Here is a 22,911-nt window from a genome sequence, read left to right as displayed (position 1 = left end):
CAAGCTCTTGGTACAAGCTTCAGAATCAGACGAGTCTCAACCCATAAATATGTTGAGCCCTCATCCACTTTAAAGACTGAGTCAGAAGACTAGACATCAGGTTGTGAGATCATCTGCCTCCAGCTTCTTGGCAAGAACTCGGTTGGGTACTAACTTTACACTCTGGCCTTCTGGTAGCTGTTAGCGGGTGGTGGACTTCTGAAGATGTGGCGAGGGTTAGTTGATGGTTGTGGTACTAAGACATGGCAGCAGGTCACTGCGGTGCACAACCAGGGACATGTAAAACTTGATCATCCGTTGTTTGTGGTTTCTCAATCTGTCACTAAGTAAAGATCATAAAAATGCCTGTTGTGAGTGTTCCATGTGCACTGGGGTATTCCTATGCCTGACCTCAACTTCCCTGTTTACTGCGAGTCCACATACATTAACTATTTACCTGCCCCCAATATGGTAGCCCTTTAAAACGTAGCTGTGTTGCTGCAAGCCACGCTGGGGAGAGACATATAAGAACTACCATAGGATTGTTTTATTTTGTGTAAGAGACTGATCAGTGAGGAGCGCTGCATTGCGAGGAAGGCAGCAGGGAGGCAAAGCAGCGCATCGCTGGCCATGCACATTACCATGCCCTGGTTGCAAAAATCAAATCACATAATAGCACCACTCTGTTGCTAGAGGGCCGGAAGTGTCAAAGATGGATACAATCATGCACCCTGCTACTAGCCCCAACTTCAAACAACACAGAGACACTTCACACACCCAGTGGGGGCCATAGCTGAACATTAAAGTGTAAAAAGGGTTCCAGAACCCTATTACACGGAGGAAGGCAGTCATTGATTTCCTGAAGTAACAGTTAAGAAAACATTCCCAGATAATGCAGGACTCAAAAATTAAGTTGGCAGTAGCTACTGAAACTGCTATAGGCTTGAGCAAAGACCAACTCCCTTTCTGTGACCAATTTACTTTATGTGCGACATTGCACACTAGTCGTAGAGCACTCTCCAAGAGGTGAAAAGTCTAGATATTTAAAAGAACAAACACAATGTGGTGGAATCACCTACAAATAACGTGTGCATCCTTTAATCGTCTTTATCAACCCCTTCCAAACCGCTTGCTAAAGGCACAGGGCAGCGCAATGTGTGCCTTCAACAGTGCACTGAAATGAATATTTGGAACCGTTGAAATATTACACAGCTGCTTTAGGGAGCAATATTCCATACATTTTGCATCAAGTATCTCAGAATTTATTTGCAACATCAACTTAGTACATTAGTAGAATATCAACAGTAGTGGAGGTGAACTTCGGTAGAGCTTATCAAGCTCTTTACGCGGCCTTACAGCACTGACCGGGTTGGACTGGGGCATTTCTTTTGATTATTTAGCCCCAGTCTTTAGAGGAGGTTTGTATAAAGAGCCTCGCTAAGCACTGAATTCATCCAAAGACCAATGGTAATTATGTGCTGGTGACACTGTACACTGGGTCACACTTCTGTAAAGAATTGAAGAGAACCGAGGGTCTTACCTGGATCAGGGGCTCAGTCCAGATGGCGCTGTCCATTTTCAAGCTCTTGATGTTGGAGATGTTGGTCCCCAAGGATCGGTGCTCGCCTGCGGAATGAAAGGGTTGACACTTCGTACTAAGCCACAGATGACCAGCAAGATTGGAGATCAAAGGGATAATTACATGGAACACTTTTATGGACCAGCAGCTTGAATTTGAATGCAACCACTTAACTAGTTAGATCTGTGTGACAAAAGTAAGCTTTGCTTCAGGTGATAGAAAATCTGAGAAAAGGGAGGGAGGAGAGGACGGGGGGAAGGTGGAGGAGGAGAGAGAGAGAGAGGGAAAGAAAGAGATAGTGTGTTTGAGTGTGTGTACATTTATTTGTTTGTGTATATGTATATATAACTAATATTTGCAGCTTTTGCTTGCTGGTTGGTTGTCCTGTTTGTATTCTGGGCCTGTTATCACTTATGGTGATCTTGGACCAATGTTGAAAACTAAGGTTCTCCTAAATCCTCAAAAGAAAATAGGGGGGAGTTAGAAGCAGAGATTTATTCAGCTTCCAAAGTTAATGATAATCTAAGCTAAGATCTTTCAAGGGGAAACCTGACAGACAGAGCTACTGTCACTGGTAGTGGTGATAGCGTGATATAAAATAACTGAGGAGTAGCATGTACATTCTGACGAAGTACGAGCAAAGTGAGTGAAATATTGTCTAAGTTACAATGCTACTGCACGATGGACTCTTTAGCGATCTTACAGTGATACATCTAGAATAGTCGATTTTTGTGGTTAGCCAGGGGCCCAGCTAGTTAAATGTATAGGATATTGTAGGAGGAAACCCGGGAGGTAGACCTTCAGCCACTGATGGGAGTGGGAGGGTCGCTTAAGGCATTAACTGGTGCGGGATAGCCTGGGTTTGAATTATGGCTCATCGGTTAAAAGAGAGCAAAGGTATAATGTTGTTTAAACCTTGGTCATAGGTATTGAACTGATACTTCCAGCATTGCTCTTTTCAAAGAGAATGTGTTCAGCATTACTGTTGACGGTATACAGTGTTTCCAGGCTCACCCATAAGGGTAATCCCCAACCGAAACATGTCGACCAAACCACGAGGTGTTGTGGACCAATAACTCGCCCACTTCAACACTGCAGTTTCTTTTACCTTTATTCCTCAACTGTTCAATAGCTGCAAACAGGAAAGGAGATCCTTTTAACCTCTCACTACAGTCGTTATTCATACAGTCACCCTTCTGGTGGTGGACAGTAGGTCACTTGGAGAACGAAAGACTTAAGGGACAGACCAGATGAAGACACTATCCATCAAACCACACGAGCGGAGACAAAACATACACCGCATCTTGTGAAAGTGTGGATACAACTTCCTGAGACTCTGGCACATTAACAAAAATTATTCATTCTCTTGATTAGAGGTTCTCCCAACTCCACCATGAACTCACAGGGTGCATGTTTTTGGGGGAAGTAGGGGTTATTAGACGTTACTAGTGAGAGACTCTTTCGATGTCTGTGGGGTCATATTTAACTCCAAACTATTAACAAGTAGTCTGATTCTTATATGTTACATGAATCGATCAAGGCTCAGACCGAGGTATCCCTCCTGGGGATATTGGATCAAGATACAATTCAATGGTTTGAAAAGTTCATTAAACGATTAAACCCCCTCATGCATATGTAAAATACGTCTAGCATCTTACAGGAGTTAACATGTTGATATGTTCCTGGGACTGTGTGAGGGATTATAGAGGTGGGTCACCCACTACTGACATTCACTGCAGACTTCATGTCATGAGGAGCCTACCCGCCCATGGCACCATGGTCAGGGTCATTGTGTAGTGGCATTGGTGGCCTCTCTTCCAGATCCAGCTAAATATGTTCCATTAAAAGCTATTCTTTTTTGTAATCGGTAAGGAGATTAGGTTGTTTGGCACGGGTCAATGAGATATGATGTTACATGACAACGGTATCTCGATGATTGAGAGGCCCGGATATATTGACGCCTCACTATTGAGGCTGCCCTAGGCCATGCTATCCTGTTCATATTTTAAAGTTCTGTAATGCATGTTTTACCCGTCTGGTAATCCAGGATGTCCCACCTAAGAGAAAGACTCTAATTGTGAATGAAGCACAAGGCCAACAGCCACGAATGGCGCCTCAAGACTACGCCTCCAGCCATCCCACTTGTTGACTCCTGTGATTGGTTCAAGCATGCCTGAAAATCAGTGCTGATAAGGAACACTACCTTCAGTTCTGTCCTTTCTCAACCAATTGACTGTGGTTGTATCTGGCAAGGAACCCATGGGTGTTAATAATATGCATATTGTATGCAGCCATAGTAGTGATACATTTGAGCTTGTTATAAACCTAAGTTCATTTGTCATTTTCAAGCCATTCTTCGAAAGACAGAATCCTTTTCTGGGCATCCATAGACATGACTGCAGGTCAGAGGTTCAGAGTTGTACATTTTTCTATCCGTGGATTGATTATATGAATGATTCTGGATGTTTAGAAGACCCCTTAGCTTTGTCGAGCCAGCATGGATTGGTAGCAGGCTGAAGCCAGTAGTGGCCTAGATATCGGGGCAACGTGTAGGCGGTGTACATCTCCTGCTCTACTAACATCCCAGACACATTGCTCAAATGGTCCAGTTGAGGTGCTCCACTTCCAAAAGACCATCCTCTCAACGGTGTGTCCTTCCAGGGTTTATCTGTAATTGAACAGAACCACTAACTGTGTTTTGTTTTTGTCGAAAGGTTTCCTCTTGGCACTAGGCGTCAGGGTTTCCAAAGTCAACTCTGGCATTTCTTTCAAAGCTTCTAAAAGTTTTAAGTACACGTTTTTAATGTCAAAAAACATGTCTGTTGCAAAACGTCCTTAACAACCAAAACAAGGATGTGCTTCACATCATCAGGGTCTGATTGCTTCAGACTTGGTGACATTAAAATTAAAACAGTTTGGGGCAGATGTTGAAGTTGATTTTTGTTTAGTCTGCCTCGAATCCTTACATACTCTTTAATGGGTGTGTTAAACAAGAACCTTTGGGCTAGACGTTTTATATAGCCAAGTAAGTGTTTGCTCTGTAAATAGAGCATTTATTGTGTCTTAAGGGAGCTTCGTAATACAGTCTCACTCGGGTTTCTGCTGGCTATCTTTGTCAGAATCTGCAACTTCCTTGTTGGTAAAGAATTGTAGTCTGCTTGCATTTTCAATACCATTCAAGCCTGACTTCATAAAGCCAAAAGTGCCTTCCTATTTTGACAGTTTTAGATTTGCATTTTCCTCGAACATTGAACCTAGCTTTGCCCTGGTCCCTTGGCACACACGTGTCACAGACCTGCTGCTTGCCAATCCATGGGAGCATCTCACTGCAACGTGGAGAAAAACTGAAAGACATTTTTCCTTATCTCTCAACCAATGACGTAAAGAAACACAAAAACTGAAATGTTGAGGAGCACAGTGCTAAGGTTATCCCCACTATGGCTGTGCCCAGGCCTCCTTCACTTGGTCCCCTCCTGGAGTTGAAGCCCAAGACCAAGAACCTAGGCATCCTATTTGACGCGGGCTTCATGTTCGACAGCCATGTCACTGCCTTAGCAGGCAGGTGCTTAGGGATATTAAAATCCCTCAAAAAGATCACCTGGCTTCTGCCAGAAGCTGATGGGAAAACAGTAATCCAGGCTTTAGTCATCTTGTGGCTGGATTACTGCTACATGTTATATCTGGGAGTCTCTCAGTCTCGGCTGATGAGGCTCCAACGCGTACAGAATTCTGCGGCTCGGCTACTGCTGAAAATCGCAGTCGGTCTTCGATGGGCTCTGCTCTGCATGAACTCCTTCAAGGCTCTCTGCTATTGCTACAGGGCCTTTAACAATTCAGGTGCCAGCTATCTCCACCGTTTCAGCAAACCCAACCCCCTCCGAGGTGTAAGAACTTTTTAAGGGCTCTGTAGGCTGAAGTCCCCACAGTTATGAAAGCCCGTATTGGGGCAATTCTTTGAGCTTCCGGGCACCCAAGCTATGGAACTCTCTGCTGCTGCTCCTAAGCCCATCTAAGACAGAGCTTTAATTCCAGAGAAATCTCAAAAAGTGGTTGTTCAGATAGTTCCCAGGCTTCCTTCAGGCTTTCTGTGACTCTGTTTGATGGCTAGACCTTATCAGTGCTGGTACACTTCTGTAGCGCTTTATAAATTGATTTATTATTATTAGCACTGAGGCAGTCCTTGTCGGATTGCCTTATCGGAACACTCTAAAAACTTCAACACTTTTCCCTAAAACCAGACCTGTTGGCAACAAACATCAAGTCAAATATTATTCCCTTGCAGGTTTCAATTGTGAACGGTAACAGTGAAAACTGTGAGAAAAGAACTGGAACTTTTGCAACCAACTACTAAATGGCTGCAAAAACATTTGAACCTTTACAGCAGGTAAGCTCTACCAAAACAGTGAATAAATACATGAAAAATATTTGTGTAGAGCAAACAGTAACCCAAGGTTAGATCCTCATTCTGGTGCCTCTTAATCAGGGTAGAATTGTCCAGAGTTTAGATATACTGGACAAGCCAGGGTTTTATATTTTTGGGAAAAGACAGCTGGTTGTCAATATTACGGATCCTGATTTGCAAAGAATTCCAGTACTTATTGCCACAAAATTATGATCTCCAAGGCAAGCCCACCAGAAGCGAGTAGGCCTGGAGCATGCAGACTAGATAGGACTGCCAGTCCTTCTCTATCATCACATTCCCTGATAAGGGGGCGTATGCCATCTGGGTTCAGAGAAAAACTAATCTCAGCTATTTACAGGAAACTCCATAGCTCTTCAAAAAGCCTGGTCACAAATAAGGTTATATCAAAAATATTTGTTTTGTTGTGTTCCATAGTGAATTGGAGATTACTGTCTCTTTCATTCAGCCATAAATGGAATTCAATTAGTTTGGTGATCGAGCCTTCCCAAATCAGACAAACGTCATCTATGTAACGTAGATATTTCTTTATGTAGGCCTGAAAGGGGTTGTTATTAAAAATGACTCAAAAGCGGCTACAAACAGGTTAGCTACAAAGGGTGTAAAATACTACTGGAGATACTGAAATAACAGACAGTAGTTACTAGGTTGCCTTGTATTAATTGTTTTGTATGTATATATGTATGTTCTTCACTAAAAATATTGAAACTGACAAAATATGTTTTTTTGATAAAAGAAATATTTTTGATATAACCTTGTCCTGTGCTCTTATGAATTATGTGTTCATGATTGTGACAACATTTGATTAAGAAATATTAAGGTAAATGAATCCCCAGATCGTCTTCTATGTGATTGATTATACCTAGTTCCTTGGGGAATATTGGGTTGCCCTATTGTTGTTGGTCACAAATAAGACGCCCATTCTGGCACCTCAAGGGTCCTTCAGCATGGAGGCATCTTACGGATCTCACCTTCCTCGCTTTTTGGCTGAAGCCCATGATTGTCTTCCTCTTACCTTGGTGGTAGCAAACAATAAGCAGGGAGGCAAAGCAATGATGTGTTAGCCAGTGTGAGGGTATCTCCCTATCGAGTCACTTGAAAAGTCAGGTGAGCGTAGAATCCCTGGTTGGGAAACCTAGGGCTGGTACTTAGCTGAAGGCCATGTCTGGGCAGACCCAATAGAGATGAGAGTGAGGTGTCACCATGCCCTACCCCACTCATTGGGGTGTGAGATCATAAGTGGTGACCTGCATGGGCTCTCTTTACTGGTGTTAAATGTCATTGGGTCTGTTGTCCCACATTCCTCTTTATTCCGTGTATCTTGAAGCCTCGTGAAAATAATTGGGAGATCAGGTTCACTATGTTTAAACTGCGAACTCAGATCTTTCTTCACTGTCTTCCGTGCCTGAGCGAGCTAGGGCCAAAACCCTTCATGCCCCCCTACTGACGGTGCAGCTGGTGGATTGTGCTCTCAGGATTATTACTTTGACTGGAAATTTCAAACTATTTCCCACACAAACACTCCCTGCACACTGACATCCAACTGTGCTCCTACAGCACTGTTACTGATCCACTCTCAGCCCGCTGGCACAATCGGTGCCCTCATCGTTACTTCCTGACAAACGGAATCCAGTACACTTCTTAGCATCCTTGGCATACTTGGGGCCCTCTTTCAGTTGTAAAAATAGGTTTACTACTGGATTTAACATTTCAATACCTCACAGAAATCAACAACGTGCGTGTAAACCTGAGCGTGGAGATTTCTGCCACCAGTGTGAAGATCTCTGCAGTAGTCAATCCCACTCAAAGGCGTGAGTTGTGGGGGTTCCAAAGCGTGGGTTGCCCTGTACATTTTTCACAGTTTATAAACATGTAGATTTGTGGGTATTCCCAAACTCTGGTCCAATCCTTTCATTTTTTTTTTTTTTGTAGAACAATTTTTATTGCAGATTCCAATGCAAGCATTACAGTATATTTGCAATTATGTTTGCGCGGGACCCCAGATTCTCACATTACTTCTAAGTAGTATGTACACAGCCTTATAACCCGCATCCCTGAGGCCGGGCGGCGTTCATCGCAATCAGTGCATCCTCTTCACTACTAAGTGTTGGCACGTCTAGTGGTCAACCGCCATCTGCTTTTAACTTTTTATCAACAAGTCCCCCCCCTCCAGCATCCGATCAGTGTGTACTGCGATTCTTGGTATCATTGGGACGCTACCCCTCCCTCCCCTTTCACATTTCCCTCCCCCCTCCCCTCCGGTGTTCTGTGGTGTCCAGTGCCTGTGTCCGGTAGTAGTATACTGAAGTGTGTTGGTAAGCTACGGAGTATGGAGTGAATCATTGAGTGTGTGTGTCCGTGGTAGGCGCAAGGGTCGGCACCGCCTCCCCCTGGATCCCTGGGTCTACTGCTTCCCCTTCCTCCTCGCTCTCCACTGCACTGTCCCTGAGTGCTTGGACTAGGATTTCCCATGCCAGCGCCGTTTCCTGAGCTTTCTCGTCTGACCCCCGTCGTGCTAGTTGGTATCTGATTGTGCTCTCCGCCGCTGCCCATTTCTGAAACTCGGTCAGCCATTTCCGGTGTGTCGGCGCCGTCTTTGATTTCCATCCCCTGGTGAGTTCCCTCTTTGCGATAAGTAGTCCCATGTCTGTGAATTTGCCCGTCAGTTTATTTTTGCGTGTGTGTGGAAACCAGTGTAAGAGTGTAGTCGCACTATCATATTGCAGATCCCTGTCCGTGACCTCGTTCAGGGTGTCGCCCACCTCCCTCCAGAAGTCCTGCAGGTGTGGACAGCCCCTCAACATGTGCAGTAAGTCCGCGCCTAATAGCGCACATCTGGGGCACGCTGCGTCCACCGCGCCAAAGTATCGTGATATTTTATGCGGGGTAAGGTAGGCTCTATGGAGTATGTAGAGGTGTATTAATTGGAAGCGGGCGTTTCTGGTGCTTTTCCTGGCTCTCTGAACCAGTTGAGCCCACGTCGTGTCCGGGATTTCCCTCTGCAGGTCCGTCTCCCATTGGGTTTTTAGATGCGTTAGAGGATGCAAATTATCCTCGAGTAGCCTGGAGTGCAGACATGTGACTGCCTTGATCGTCCCTGCAGCCATCATCGTGTATTGGCATGCTGGCGATGTTGGGGGTTCAAGCAGCCCTTCCCCCCAGTGCGCTTGGATCACGCGTACCACGGCCGCATGCAGTAGGTAGTCTCCCCTCGGGAGGCCGTATTGCTCCTGCAAGGTCTGGTATGGCATGAGCACCCCATCAGTGTATAGGTCCCCCACCATCTGCAGGCCAGCCTCCTCCCAACCTTGGAGGTTCGACCAGTCGCCGCCATGTGGAAACGCTGTCAGCATACCTAGCGGGATTTCAGGCGCATATGGATGGCCAGGACCCGCCCGCCTTTGCATGCGATTCCAGCAGAGCCTCAGCGTCCGTTCTTCCTGGGACAATCCTCCGAGTGTGAGTTTCTGCTGCAAGGTAATATACGCCAGTACGTGGCGGGGGGTGCCTGTGTCCCTCTCCTGTTCCGGGCCCCGGTATACCCTTGCCACCTCCTGCGTGAAAAACTGCAGCTGGGCAGCTAAATAATAGAGCTCAAAGTCCGGGACCGCGAGTCCGCCCGCATTTTTCGGGCGGGTCAGGGTCGCCAAAGCTATCCTCCGCCTGCCAGTGCCCCATAGAAAGGACACTATCTGGGACTTCAGGCGTCGAAAGACGCTTCCCGGTATCCACACTGGGAGAGTCCTAAAGAAGTACAAAAATCGTGGCAGGGCAATCATTTTAAGCAGAGATACCCGGCCTGTCATGGATAGCGGAAGAGTAGCCCAAAAGGACATGTTACCTTGTAACGTACGGATACAGCGGCCTACGTTGCCTTCCAGCAGGTCTGCGGGCTCATGGTAGATATGTACCCCTAAATAAGGGAGACAGTCCGGCTCCCAGCGGAGCCTGGGACGGGCCCAGGGGCACCGCTCCGCCCTCCGGAGTGGGAAGAGGCATGTCTTTGCCCAATTTACTCTCAGGCCCGAGACCTCCCCAAATCGCGCTAAAAGGCTCTCCGCCCCCTCCACTGCTTCCTCGGCGTTGTCCAAGAACAGCAGGAGGTCGTCCGCGTACAACGAAATGTAGTGGTGAACCCCGCCAACTTCCAGCCCCCGGTAATAGTCTCCTCTCCTGGCCAGCGCCGCTAACGGTTCCATCGCGAGGGCAAATAACAGGGGAGAGAGCGCACACCCCTGTCTAGTACCCCTATGCACTTCATAGGGATCCGATATCAGCGCCCCTATCCATACCCTAGCTCCAACCGACGCATAGAGCACCGTGGTCCATCGCACATAGCCCTCACCGATGCCAAATCTGTGCATCACCCTGTACAGGTAGCACCAATCCAGGCTGTCAAAGGCCTTCTCTATGTCGATCGCCATAACCATAGGGGCCCTGGCGAGCGGTGGGGGGTCCGCCACGAGCCTCAGCAACCTGCGGATGTTGTGGGACGTGTTTCTGGTGGGTATGAAGCCCAACTGGTCCTTGTGGATCAGGTCCTGCATGTGGGCCACTAACCTAGCGGCCAGTATAGTACTCAGTATTTTATAATCTGTCGTCAGCATCGACAGTGGTCGGTACGACGCCGGATCAGAGCCGTCCCTACGCGGTTTTAGTAGGGGAATCATGATCGCCTCGCGCATCGAGCGGGGCAACTCCCCTTTCTCTTTCGCCTCGTTGTATATGGTTTGGAGTCGCGGTGCTAGGATATCAATATATTTACTATAAAATTCAACTGGTAGCCCATCTACACCAGGTGTTTTATTGCGCGCCATTCTTTTTATGGCCCCTCTAATTTCCGCCAATTCAATCGGGCCCCCGAGGGCTTCTGCTTGTTCTTGCTCGAGGCGTGGCAATTGGATCTCCGATATCAAGGCGTCTATCATCTCGGCTCGATCCACCGGGTCCCTCCCATACAGCCGTTCGTAATACGCCCTAAAACAACGTAATATGTCCGGCTGGGTGTTGGATGAAGTGCCATCCGCACTCGTCAGTGACAGTATCGGAGCAGCGCCCCTGCTGGGGTTAGCCAACCAGGCCAGGAGTGTCCCGGTCTTATCTCCCTCAGCGAGCGCCTTAGTTAGGTACGTTTTATAATCAAAACTACGAAGGCGCTCCACCTCTACTGCCACCGCCTCTCGCGCAGTGCATACCCTGTCCTGCAATTCGGGGCGGTTGGGCCGCTGTTTCTCTACTACCCGCAGGGTTCGCTCAGCCCTGTCCAGGTCATCTACTAGCGTCCGCCGTGCACCCGCAAATTTCCCTATACAGTGCCCCCTCACCACCACCTTTAGCGCGTCCCACTCCACGGCCCTGGAGGAGGCAGTTCCCTCATTCTCCGCAAAGTATTGGGAGATCCTTTCTTCCAACGCTCCGCTGAACGGTGGGTCATCCAGCGTGTCTGGGCGAAGCCGCCATGTCGGGATCGGTGAGACTTCGTTCATCCAGGCTAGCGTGAGGAGCAAGGGGTTGTGGTCCGATATCGTGCGTGCCAGGTACTCAGTCCGGGCAACCGATGGGATTACCGAGTGGGAGCACAGGAAAGCGTCTATGCGGACATGGAGGTCGTGTATGCCCGAGTAGAAGGAATAATCCCTTTCAGTCGGGTGCTGTGCGCGCCATGCGTCCGTCAGGTCCCACCTCCCCTGCCAGGTAGATCTGTGCTTCGCTAGTCTGTGTACCGGAGATGCTTTCAGTGGTGGGTGCGATCTGTCCAAGGTGGTGTCCTCTATGGAGTTGAAGTCCCCCCCTATCAGCACCGGCCCAGTTAAATAAGAGGCCAACAGCCTGGATAGCCTGGTGAAGTATGAAGCTTGCTCCACGTTCGGCGCATAAGCGCTACAAAGAACAATCTGGCGACCCCTGAGTAAGCCCTCAACCACCACATATCTCCCGTCTGGGTCTATAGTGTGCCTAGTGACCTGAAAGGGAACCCCCGCCCGGATCCAAATTAGCGTCCCCCTGGCAAACGCCGAGTATGTGGTGTGAAACAGGTGACCCCTCCACCTCCTTTGCAAAGCGACCCCCTCTTTTTTAGTTAAATGGGTCTCTTGCAAAAAGGCAATATGAACCCCTCTGCGAACAAGGTGGGAATGTATCTTGTGCCTCCTCGTCATTGAATTTAGTCCCCGCACATTCCAGGACACACATTTCAGCGAACCCATATTAGCCATTGCCCCAACTCATTCGAAGCAGTCCAATAACAGTTCTCATCCGGACACCAGACACCATCCCGCCCCCCCCCCATCCCCAACGCCCCCCCCCCCCCATCCCCAACGCCCCCCCCTTCCCCCCACCCCAAACCCCACCTCGAGTCACCCCAACTACTCCAGGCCCCCCCACCCCCAGAATAGGACCCAACTGCAAAGTAGTCGCTCCCATCCAAACCGGTGAGCAAACGTGCCCACTAAACTTTGTAGTCCGTAGTAAACACCACGGAGGCCTTCCAATCCTTTCATAACCTGGAAATTGTTGTAGATTTGCTCCAGCTCAGGTTTGGAGAAACTCACCTTCTAAGAATGGAAGGGAAAATTATCACCGTAGATTTGGTGGCAGTGTAGGGAAAGAGCATTCTCCACAGATATATTATTTACAGTAACTGTGATGCTGCTAGGTTGTGATAAATATACCAAGATAGTGGCCTCACAAAATCCCCATCACCCTCAATCCTGAGCTCACTCACAGCGGGGGTGTAAGTGACGTAAAACAGCATCATTGAAGGTATCAGTGATCTTGGGTACAGTCAACCACTCAAGAGTCTGGTCTGACAAATCGCCCAGTTTACAAAGGTAACCTTAGAGCAAAAGTCTAACTTTATACCTTAAGTCTACCTTTACTGGTAGTAAAGTTGAACTTATGCTCTAAAATGACCAAAAGTCCAACTTTACTACTAGTAAAGTTAGGCTTTTGATCAGAGTTAGACTTTTGGTCTAAACTTAGCATACACACCTAACTTTACTACTAGTAAATGTAGACTTCAGGTCTAAACTTAGACGTTTGGTCTAAGTTATCTTTGTGGATAGGGCCCAGAAACTCCCTCCCCCTGAACCCAGAGCTCTCTCATACTGGGACAGTAATTCCTGCGATGCCTTTTAAAGAGAGCACATCCAGGCCGGCCTCACCTGCACACTTGCTGCAGACCACCGCCACAAGGTTCACAGACACCCACTCAGGCTGAAGACACCCGCAGTCGGCGCACCGCTGGTTTTCAGGCAGGCTCCAGATCCTCTTGGCCACCTCGTCAGAGCAGAGGGAGTCGTCCGCCACCCTGGACATGACGGACACCCACTCTTCAGCCTCCCGCTGCGTGCTGGCACTGAAACTGAGCAACAGACAGACATTTCAGCAGAGTCCAAGCCCAAGTCTATTGTTAGGAGACCCTGCACAATCAGTAAAAAGATTTATTTACAAAAATGAAGCTTTAACCTCTTCTCCCACCACCTTCACAAGGATGTCAAGGCAACAACCCTAGTTAATCATGAGAACCAATTCCAGTTGTTTTCCTTATTCTGGTTCTTTTTTGCATTTATAATAGTGTCAAATGGAATGCCTACAACCAGGACTGGATAAGGGACATATTCCTGACAAGGAAACCTGTGAGCTCTATAATGTAAGCACTCCCACACCAGAACCCACAAGTCAGACATTGTATGTCCTCTCTGTAGCATCTTGTGATGTTCAGAAAAGAACTGGCTATGTGACAATGTTATATGATTCTTGATGCTCACATGGTTATAGACATTTCTGTCATGATCTGGTTCGCGCCTCCTGATGTTTGAACTACTGGCACGGGAGAAAGAACTACCTAACCCAGAAGGCCTAGCGTCAGAAGGGGCAGTGCTATATAGGAAGGAACTTCCTGCTCCTCTTGTCGGATATTTTGGATTTGCAACGTCCGGCTTCACGCTCCTTGGTTCCGTGAAGCTTCTTGTTCGCTCCTGTTTCGAGGAGTGCCTGGTTCCTTGACTTCGCCCTTCACGGATATTCTGTTTTGGCAAGGCGGTTGAAGTTTATGGAATATTGTCGTGTTGCCCTCCGTTGGTGAGCCTTCTTGCTTCGGCTCATGCGGAGGACGACTTGTCTAGTCGTTCCTGTTCTCTTTTGCTACTTTGCCCTCTGTTGGTGAGCCTTCTTGCTTCGGCTCATGCAGAGGACGACTTGTCTAGTCGTTCCTGTTCTCTTTTGCTACTTTGCCCTCCGTTGGTGAGCCTTCTTGCTTCGGCTCGTGCGGAGGACGAAATTTCGACCACTCTAACTATAGGCTTATCATTCCGGTAAGCAGGTCCTTTGTTGGACGAGCCTGCGTCTGGCGGCTCTTGCAGAGGGCCCCTTTTGTTTGTGTAATCACATTACCGTGCATCAGTATTCTCGGAATCACGGTGCATAGTGCTGGGGGTATTATCTTCTTGATTCGGCTTCAAGGACACCCCATCCCAGAATACCCAGGTACTGCACTACATCATTTCTTTCAGGGTGACGTAACCCTTTATTGTCCATTTACCATTTGGTTGCTTGTTACAAGTTCCGGGACCCACATGATTGTTGCTCAAGACTTCCTCGTCTGTTCTATGCATAAAAAGCAATTATCAGGGGTATGTATTATCTCTCACCATAGTCTACTGCTTTCACAGGGTATGGTAGATCCCATGCTAGATACACATGCTGTGGTTCTTTATGTGTTGCAGGGGAATTAAACACCGCTAGCATTCATCCAGGGCTCAGAAGAGGGTGAAGAGTTGTATCTTCTATATTACAGTCATTTTTGTTCCTTTACAGGTATTGAGTGAGAGGGTAGCTGTTGTTTATGGTGTACGGTGAAAGAGGCTATAGAAATTGGTACCAACCATATTATTCTTTGTCTTTCAGATCTCCTTCCCTGCTGTCCCCTTCCTTACCTGCCCTCGCTTGATCCTTCCAGAGTTCACGGCTTTTATAGCACTCTGGGTTTGGTTAGATCAGGAGGTGGCCTACTTTACATCACGCTGATCCCGAGGACGGAGAGGATAACAATTTCCCAGAGAACAGTGCCTAACCAAGAATCAATTTACAAATGCTATTTTAGCTGCTGCATCTGCAAATTAGGCCTACATTACAACCGTTCAGTACTACCGCATCTGTGTTGCGTATCTGTAATTGTGTGGTGCGGTATAACTGCAGAATTACCTAATCACCCGATAACCCACATGGAAAGGAGAAAACGATGCAGAAATCACTGTTACTACACCAATTTCTGCATTATATTACCAAAATGCTCATCTCTTTAATCGGGCATCCACCGGCTCTGTTAACTGGAATTGTCTCCGGATTCCCCCGCCTGTGTTAATATCGCAGGCCTCTTAATACTATTTTATGAAGAAACAATTTGAAACTCAGAATTCGCTTCATGTGTAAGCTCCTGCAGTATTTGTATTTTTCAAGTACACATTTTATCACATTGAACGGATTGGTATTTATGCAGTACTTACATTAAGAGGTCTTCCTTGAATCAAACAGTTTTGCTTAAGTGCTGGAGACAGGATTAGCACCGAGGCCTCCATGTTTCAAGGTCAGCAAATCATCCGCTAGGTCATATTGCCTTCCTTCATAGTGGCATATGATGCCCAAACAATCCCTACTTCCAGGGTCTAGAGCCTCATCTAACCCAACCTTTGGCTAAATAGTGACAGACTCTTCTAAAGTGGGATCTTTGCATTTCAGGATACTGCCCAACCTCCAGCAGCTGATCTGCAATTCACAAAATAAAATCTTGGAGCCATAATTTCAATTTTTGGTACAATTAAAATTGCATTATTTTGTAGTCACCCAGGTCATAAACTACTATTTATCTCTTTTTGTTTCTTGATCTTTTGCTGTGCGACTCCTGTTATGCCCTGCAAGGACTTGAGAGAACTCATTTAATCAGCATTTCCTACTGAAATGATCTGTGAATCTGAGGAAGAGGTGTCTGCAGGTCGGTGCCCAGGCTCGCTGTATTAACCAATGGAAGAATCTTTGGAAAGATAACAAGCACTGGAATCTGAAATGAAAGGTGTTCTGCTGGTCTGCGTGTAAATGTGATAGAAGTCCCAGTGTCATGTAAGGGTTTCAACCCCTTGAGGAAGGAGACTTCCTTACACACTTGCAGCCTGGTCTGAAATGTGCTTACACGGCTATCAAACCATGCCACAGACCAAAGCAAGAATAAGAAAGTGGGAATAGTGCCCAAGGATCAATGCATTGTGCTAAGTAAATGTCAAGCTATGGGAACTGATGCTCGACCAGCATCTTTGATATCAACTCTGAGAATCCATGGCTGGAATTAGGTGCAGACTTCGGCACTGCCACCGATGGCCGTCTCCTGCTAATAGTTGTCAATGCGCAGTCTGGATACCCCTCCACTTACATTGGACCAACCACATTTGCTACTGCAGTGTATCCAAAAATGGAAAGATGACAAACACTGGAGCTGAGAAACCTAAGAACCACAACAGACCTTCCCTTCAAGGGAGAGATATGTAACAACACAAGATCCTGAATTGACCATATACCGGGTCTAGTGAGTGGATGCTATATGTCAAATTCCTCAACCCAACTGTCTGCCCTGTGAAATGCATTATTCAAGTGCAGCCCTCATGAAGGCCTGCGGCCATAGACAAAGACTTACTCGACTTTAGTTCCACAGCAGCGATGGCAAAATGACGCTTTTATCAAAACTCACCAACATCTATGTTAGAGATCACAGAGTCCTATACTAATAAAACAATGGCACAAGGACGCATGTACGGTTGGAGTCCGGTCCTAACAAGACGCTGCAGAAGGAAGCGCATGCTGCAGGAGTGCGGCAATGACAAGACGCTGCAGACAGAAGCGCATGCTGCAGCTGCGGTAGTCCAGTAAATGACAAGACACTGCAGAAGAAAGCACATGCTGCAGCTGCAGGAGTGCGGCAATGACAAGACACTGCAGAAGGAAGCGCATGCTACAGCTGCAGGAGTGCGGCAATGACAAGACACTGCAGAAGGAAGCGCATGCTACAGCTGCAGGAGTGCGGCAATGACAAGACGCTGCAGAAGGAAGCGCATGCTACAGCTGCAGGAGTGCAGCAATGACAAGACGCTGCAGAAGGAAGCGCATGCTACAGCTGCAGGAGTGCGGCAATGACAAGACGCTGCAGAAGGAAGCGCATGCTGCAGCTGCAAGAGTGCAGCAATGACAAGATGCTGCAGAAGGAAGCGCATGCTGCAGCTGGAGTGAGGTAATGACAAGACGCTGCAGAAGGCAGCGCATGCTGCAGGAGTGCGGCAATGACAAGACGCTGCAGAAGGAAGCGCATGCTGCAGGAGTGTGGCAATGACAAGACGCTGCAGAAGGAAGCGCATGCTGCAGCTGCAAGAGTGCAGCAATGACAAGACGCTGCAGAAGGAAGCGCATGCTGCAGCTGGAGTGAGGTAATGACAAGACGCTGCAGAAGGCAGCGCATGCTGCAGCTGCAGGAGTGCGGCAATGACAAGACGCTGCAGAAGGAAGTGCATGCTGCAGGAGTGTGGCAATGACAAGACGCTGCAGAAGGAAGCGCATGCTACAGCTGCAGGAGTGCGGCAATGACAAGACGCTGCAGAAGGAAGCGCATGCTGCAGCTGCAAGAGTGCAGCATTGACAAGACGCTGCAGAAGGAAGCGCATGCTGCAGCTGGAGTGAGGTAATGACAAGACGCTGCAGAAGGCAGCGCATGCTGCAGCTGCAGGAGTGCGGCAATGACAAGACGCTGCAGAAGGAAGTGCATGCTGCAGGAGTGTGGCAATGACAAGACGCTGCAGAAGGAAGAGCATGCTGCAGCCGCAGGAGTGCGGCAATGACAAGACGCTGCAGAAGGAAGCGCATGCAGCAGCTGGAGTGAGGCAATGACAAGACGCTGCAGAAGGAAGCGCATGCTGCAGCTGGAGTGAGGTAATGACAAGACGCTGCAGAAGGAAGCGCATGCTGCAGGAGTGCAGCAATGACAAGACGCTGCCGAAGGAAGCGTATGCAGCAGCAGGAGTGCGGCAATGACAAGACACTGCAGAAGGAAGCTCATGCAGCAGCTGGAGTGAGGCAATGACAAGACGCTGCAGAAGGAAGCGCATGCTGCAGCTGCAGGAGTGCGGCAATGACAAGACGCAGCAGAAGGAAGCGCATGCTGCAGCAGTGCAGCAATGACAAGACACTGCAGAAGGAAGCGCATGCAGCAGCAGGAGTGCGGCAATGATAAGACACTGCAGAAGAAAGCGCATGCAGCAGCTGGAGTGAGGCAATGACAAGATGCTGCAGAAGGAAGCGCATGCTGCAGCTGGAGTGAGGTAATGACAAGACGCTGCAGAAGGAAGCGCATTCTGCAGCTGCAGGAGTGCAGCAATGACAAGACACTGCAGAAGGAAGCGCATGCTACAGGAGTGCAGCAATGACAAGACGCTGCAGAAGGAAGCACATGCAGCAGCAGGAGTGCGGCAATGACAAGACACTGCAGAAGGAAGCGCATGCAGCAGCTGGAGTGAGGCAATGACAAGACACTGCAGAAGGAAGCGCATGCAGCAGCTGGAGTGAGGCAATGACAAAAAGCTGCAGAAAGAAGCGCATGCTGCAGCTGGAGTGAGGTAATGACAAGACGCTGCAGAAGGAAGCGCATGCTGCAGCTGTGCGGCAATGACAAGACACTGCAGAAGGAAGCGCATGCAGCAGCTGGAGTGAGGCAATGACAAGACGCTACAGAAGGAAGCGCATGCTGCAGCTGGAGTGAGGTAATGACAAGACGCTACAGAAGGAAGCGCATGCTGCAGCTGCAGCAGTGCGGCAATGACAAGACTGCTGAAGGAAGTGCATGCTGCAGGAGTGCAGCAATGACAAGACACTGCAGAAGGAAGCGCATGCAGCAGCAGGAGTGAGGCAATGACAAGACGCTGTAGAAGGAAGAGCATGCTGCAGCTGCAGGAGTGCGGCAATGACAAGACGCTGCAGAAGGAAGAGCATGCTGCAGCTGTGCAGCAATAACAAGACGCTGCAGAAGGAAGCGCATGCTGCAGCTGCAGGAGTGCAGCAATGACAAGACGCTGCAGAAGGAAGCGCATGCAGCAGCAGGAGTGTGGCAATGACAAGACACTGCAGAAGGAAGCGCATGCTACAGGAGTGCAGCAATGACAAGACGCTGCAGAAGGAAGCGCATGCAGCAGCTGGAGTGAGGCAATGACAAGACACTGCAGAAGGAAGCGCATGCAGGAGTGCGGCAATGACAAGACGCTGCAGAAGGAAGCGCATGCAGCAGCAGGAGTGTGGCAATGACAAGACACTGCAGAAGGAAGCGCATGCTACAGGAGTGCAGCAATGACAAGACGCTGCAGAAGGAAGCGCATGCAGCAGCTGGAGTGAGGCAATGACAAGACACTGCAGAAGGAAGCGCATGCAGGAGTGCGGCAATGACAAGACGCTGCAGAAGGAAGCGCATGCAGCAGCTGGAGTGAGGCAATGACAAGACGCTACTAAAGGGAAGCATATACTGCCGGAGTGCAGCACTAATCAAACACTGTAGAAGGAAATGCATCACTCAGGGCCCAATGATGCCCAATGATACCCTATGACACGCATGCAGATGTGTGTTATTTTTCATGCACTTCTGTGACCACAAAAGCCCCCGCTTGCCTCACCAGAATTTCCGGTATGGGGTGATCACTTCCAGTGTGCCTCGGCCACCTGTCTTCACTCTGGCAATGTTCATCGCGATGCTCAGGATTCCAAAGCCATCGTCAAAATCCTGCAAATAAAGGCAGAGGTGAGGTCTACGGCGATCCAAGAAACCCAGGTTAGAATCTGCAACACTCCTAAAAATTAAAGGATCTGTGGCCTGATGCACTATTACTCATTTCACAAAAGTGGACAAGGCTGCACACATATTTGGCAAATGGATTAGGATTGTGCAAACCGCTCCATGTACAAATAGGTCGGTTCAAAAAATACCGAATTGTAGAGGATCACAGAATAAATTGCCTAATTAATATTCATTATACAGGCTGTAATTTTCAACCCCTTATGACTAGCAACAATCGAAGGCCTGCAATGGTCAGCAGACCACCATGTCTGTCACTGTGTTTGAACAATGAAAAAGTTTTTAGTAAACACAGCCTGTTTTCCTTAAAGGAAATGGGACTGAATTTAAAATGTAATTTTTTTCTTCTTCAAAGTTTCATTCAGAGTTGCTGGTGGCCCCATGCACCTCTGTCAATTGTCCTTGTAACTTTTTTCAACACTCACAAAGAAGAAGGAGATTAAAGGGGACTCTTTCCCCTTGGCGAATCAGGTCCCATCTCATCTTGGAACCATCAACTGATCAATGGTTTGTGACTGGAAATAGGGTTGCAACATTGACAGATCCGATCACAAATTGAAATTTGGAAGGAAAGCCCACAAAAGGCCCCTTCCAAATAGTGATTACTAGTCCATTTTAAACTCATGTGCTGATCCAGAAACCCTTTTCTGAACAGGAAACATGTGTTTAGTAAATACAAAATGCTTTTAACTGGTCTCGCTCCCTCTGACTTAGAAAAATGTTTTGTACATCAGACCCGAGGTGCATAAATCAGGCGTTCTCTTTTAAAGATAGAAAAGTTCAAAAGTTCAAAAACAAATCTTCATGAAATGTTTTCAATTTGTTAGCAAACCAAGCAACAGGAATAACAAAAGCTATGAATTTAAAAAAAACAATAAACACTATTTCGAAAAAGTTTTACGTTTTTGTTTATTTCTGTTCTTTGTGCCTCTTGGAAACCTTTAAGCCCAATGCCTCCCAGTCAGGTATTATGAAGACTGCCTTTCTGGCAACTGTTCCTCTTTTCATCTTTCTAAGAGAGCTACGCCAAAGCCATGCCGCATCCATATAGGTTTAAGATAGAACACTATTTATGATCATGCAAAGGAGAAACCAGAAGCAGGGCCATCAATCACCACCAAGGCAACAGATCAGTGTCCAATACAAAGAAGGGGAGGACCCAGCCCAGAGCAACAGGCATGTCAGGGTAAAAAACCCAAGATGGCTTCAGGGGATGGACACCAAACAGAAGATCAGATCCAAGATGCCACTGACGAAGAAAAGCAGAGAAGACCAAAAAACGGCATGCTATACACCACGACATGCCTACTCACAGCGGAGCCCAGGCACGGCCAGGCAAGACCTCCAGAATACAAAAAAAAAGCATCATGGCCGAGAAACACTGGTGAACCTTAAACAGGGAACAAAACAGCCACAACAAAGAGAAGATGAAGCCCCTGCTCAGTGCACAGCTGGGAGCACCAAGCAAAGCACATGCCCAGAGCACAACAAGATGGCACGCGACAGTAAACAGAGCAGGCCAAGGGAAGACAAGCTCTCACTGTAAGAAGAAGAACAAGGGCAGCAACTAACGCAATCCGGTGCCAACAGAGCCAACCACAAAGGGCACAGCACGCAGATGAAGCACTTCCAAGGTATCTGAGGCCCTAATCTGAAAGGCACAACAGGCAGCCAGGACTGTAGAACCCCAGAGGAGCCACAGGAGGCATAATGAGTATAGTGTAGTATCATAGTAAGCTGAGGAAGGTACCTCTTGTAGAAAAGAAGCACAAACTCCCAGCCAGCGACAGGGAGCTCAGGGGGGCAGCCTCCCAAAGGAGAAGGACACAACAGGAGGTTTTTGGGTAGAGGTCGACCGTTACAGCCACATGTGAAGGGGAGGAATTCACATTTTAGGTTGGCAAGGGGCATTAATCTATCAATCTGCGTGCCATCTGAATCTCCATCCAAAGACACCTGTGCTGTACTTGACCCCGGATCAGTGCGCGTTAAGCCTCCCATCCAGGGGCGGCTGGTGACATTTGAAAGTGGTGGGGTGCAAACTGATTTGCATACTGCACCGTAGCGAGCGAGCGCAGCGAGCGACCCCGAACCCCATAAGGTAGGGTTGGGGGTGTTACACCCCCCCCCCCCCCCCCGAGAAAATTTTGAAAAAAAGAGAAGAAAAATCGTGCATTTTCAAGCAAATTTGAGAAAGCAGGAAGGTTAATAAAGCAATTGTGAAAGTGCAGTTATTACATTAATAGATGCCATAACATAGGTATCTGCTTATTCAGTATAACCACAGAGCTTCATACATTCCGTCCTATTACGTTGCTGAATTCAGACTAAGACTTTCATGAAAATCTCAGCTCTAAGAGTAGAAGTTGCACAGCAGTTGGGAAACAGCCTTCACAAAGCATTGGGAACCACGCCTTACCTTAACCATGTTTCCATTAGAACGCATGTGACTATCACGCATGTCAAATTCAAATTAAAAAAGTCTTTATTTCGATAAAAATCATAAAAGACACAATGACAGGACAGTTTACATTTATGGCTATTTCAGACAAATCCAGTAGCAAATATAGCATCAACAAATAGTAAGATGTTACATAAGGTCAATCTCCATCATTAAAATATAAATAGTTAATTAATAAAATAGTGGTGGATTTTATACCAATTTGAATTGAATACAGCTTTTTGATAAAAAAAAAAATCATAAATCAAATCATTTAAAAACAAGAATGATTCCAACTCTGTATTTCTATAAAACAGTAAAGTGACAGGTGCAAGTTTATATGGTTAGATAAATCACACAACGTATCAGTATATGCAAAGACCTCGAACAAGTATGATCCACGTCCAGTGGAGAAATTTTGCGACAGCTACAACCACAGGCTGTGAGTCCTTTGTTTTTAAAATCCTCAGTGCCTCACAACCTGTTTGTATACCTAGCTGGAGGCAAATAGGTCTCAGCCATGTCCTTCTTGGGACTTTATATTCGGGGTAGATAAAAAAATATGTGGCCAATACTTTCCCTTTCAGAGGGACAAAAGGGACAAGTGGCACCAGAATCAC

At 47.5% G+C, this 22,911-nt stretch overlaps 1 protein-coding gene across 4 annotated transcripts in view; it reads right to left on the bottom strand.

The window, feature by feature from the left end:
• The window catches only part of LOC144752216 (arf-GAP with Rho-GAP domain, ANK repeat and PH domain-containing protein 1-like), a 309,705-nt gene that overhangs the window by 86,248 nt on the left and 200,546 nt on the right, over nucleotides 1-22,911 (bottom strand). For all 4 annotated transcript variants that reach the window (XR_013594053.1, XM_078640182.1, XM_078640183.1 and 1 more), the window contains 3 exons: nucleotides 19,673-19,779; nucleotides 13,142-13,341; nucleotides 1,520-1,605 (listed from right to left, as the gene is read on the bottom strand). Coding sequence is in view for 3 of the 4 variants with exons in the window: in XM_078640182.1 (XP_078496308.1) it covers nucleotides 1,520-1,605; nucleotides 13,142-13,341; nucleotides 19,673-19,779 (393 nt within the window). In the remaining variant the exon portion in view is untranslated. The remainder of the gene's footprint in view (nucleotides 1-1,519; nucleotides 1,606-13,141; nucleotides 13,342-19,672; nucleotides 19,780-22,911) is intronic.

The sequence above is a fragment of the Lissotriton helveticus genome, chromosome 4_2, assembly GCF_964261635.1.
Source record: "Lissotriton helveticus chromosome 4_2, aLisHel1.1, whole genome shotgun sequence".
Lineage (NCBI taxonomy): Eukaryota > Metazoa > Chordata > Amphibia > Caudata > Salamandridae > Lissotriton > Lissotriton helveticus.
Note: the sequence above shows the minus strand (reverse complement) of the source record. Positions and strands in the feature narration are given on the sequence as shown.